This window comes from Aplysia californica, unplaced genomic scaffold (assembly GCF_000002075.1).
Source record: "Aplysia californica isolate F4 #8 unplaced genomic scaffold, AplCal3.0 scaffold00292, whole genome shotgun sequence".
NCBI classification, from domain to species: domain Eukaryota; kingdom Metazoa; phylum Mollusca; class Gastropoda; order Aplysiida; family Aplysiidae; genus Aplysia; species Aplysia californica.
Genome location: NW_004797562.1, coordinates 226,704 through 228,426, shown reverse-complemented (window position 1 = coordinate 228,426; position 1,723 = coordinate 226,704). Strand labels below are relative to the sequence as shown.

Here is a 1,723-nt window from a genome sequence, read left to right as displayed (position 1 = left end):
AATAAGAACAACAATAATAATAACAATAATAAGAATATAAAAATCATAATAAAATCATAATAATAATAATAATTATGCAGCTGACTTTTATAGAGAGCACTCCGATACATACAGCTCTGACAGGCACTTGTATCTATGCTATACTATATATCTTTTCTTGCCTTTTTCAATATTTAAAATTCGAATTTCAAATTCAAAAGGAACTACACACAACCAGTCCCAGAGATTAAGAAACCGTAAAAAAATCTTTAAAACAAAATTTGGGCTCAATATATCTGAACAGCTAGCAGATGACGTTTCTTTCTTCAAAACATAAGATGATAGATAACAAAGCTGATGACTTTAAAAAACCAACCAACATAAGGTAAAAGACAAGGAGCCAGAGGCTGCGTGGATACACGAGACCGGCATGGAGTCTCTAACCTGGCTGTGTGTGCACGAAGGACCCCACCAGGAGGTCCATGATGGAGAGAAAGAGCACCAGGAGGAGCAACAGCTGCAGCCGGATCACCCACTTCACGCCCGACACGTTCACACCTGAGGAGGGAGACACGGAGTTCCAGCATCCATTGCCTATGAGAACATGTGCGGCATCACCTCTGAGAATATGTGCGAAGGGGGAGGGGAGGGGTTTGGAAAGAGTAACTAGTTTACACAGGGAGTTAAAGATCTATTGCCTTTCAGAACATGGCCAAAGGGAAAGGGGGGGGGGTGGAAGGAGCAATTAGTTTACATTCTAAACAGACAAAGACAAATAGATTCTAAACACAGAAAAAGAACATTATGTTGAAATGATTCTAAAGAGACAATGACAAATAGAACATTATGTTGAAAAGATTCTAAAGAGACAATGACAAATAGAACATTGTGTTGTACAGATTCTATAAAGAGAATGACAAATAGAACAATATGTAGTATAGACTCTATGAAGACAATAACAAATAGAACATTATGCTGTATACCATGTATAGATTCTATAAAGACGATGGCACACTTTAAGCACTTTAGCACATTACAGAAGCTGGCCAACTGAGCATACTCTCTACGGTCCACATTTTATGACACACCACATAATTCTGGACACACCACATCTTGCCACACAACACACCTCATAATTCTGCAAACACCACAAAATTCTGTACCATGACGACTCACCCAATAGAAGCAGCACCACGCCAAAAGCAATGGCGCGGGCGATCCACGGATTCGACTGACCAATCAGCTCCATGATGGACTCGCCGAAACCCATCACGCTCAGCGAGCAGCTCACAGACTGGATGATAGAAACACAAACAGAACGTTTAATGTTATAGGGCCTAATTATTATAGTTATAGATTCTAAAGAAACAAACACAAATAGAACGCTTAGAGTCTAATGTTATAGATTCTAAAGAAACAAACACAAATAGAACGCTTAATGTTATAGATTCTAAAGAAACAAACACAAATAGAATGCTTAATGATAATGTTATAGATTCTTGAGAAAATACAAATGAATATCAAACAAATTCCTTTTGACTTTCAAATGTTGGGTGCAAATTTGAAATGCAAAACTCTCTTTCTCTCTCACCTTCCCCCCACACCTCTCTCTCACCTGAGGAAAGCAGTAAATGATGCCAATACTTCCACCGATCCTGCCTCCCAGTATGTGAGAGATAGGAAGTAGACCCCTCCACTTCCCACCTTACATCTCTCTCTCTCTCTCTCCCCCCCCTCTCCCTCT

The 1,723-nt window shown here is 39.5% G+C and overlaps 1 protein-coding gene across 1 annotated transcript in view; it reads right to left on the bottom strand.

Moving 5' to 3' along the window:
• The window catches only part of LOC101854730 (solute carrier family 12 member 8), a gene marked incomplete in the record, with an annotated part of 14,477 nt that overhangs the window by 11,823 nt on the left and 931 nt on the right, over positions 1-1,723 (bottom strand). The window contains 2 exon segments of the mRNA XM_013084430.1: positions 424-537; positions 1,156-1,273. Of these exon segments, the coding sequence (XP_012939884.1) occupies positions 424-537; positions 1,156-1,249 (208 nt within the window).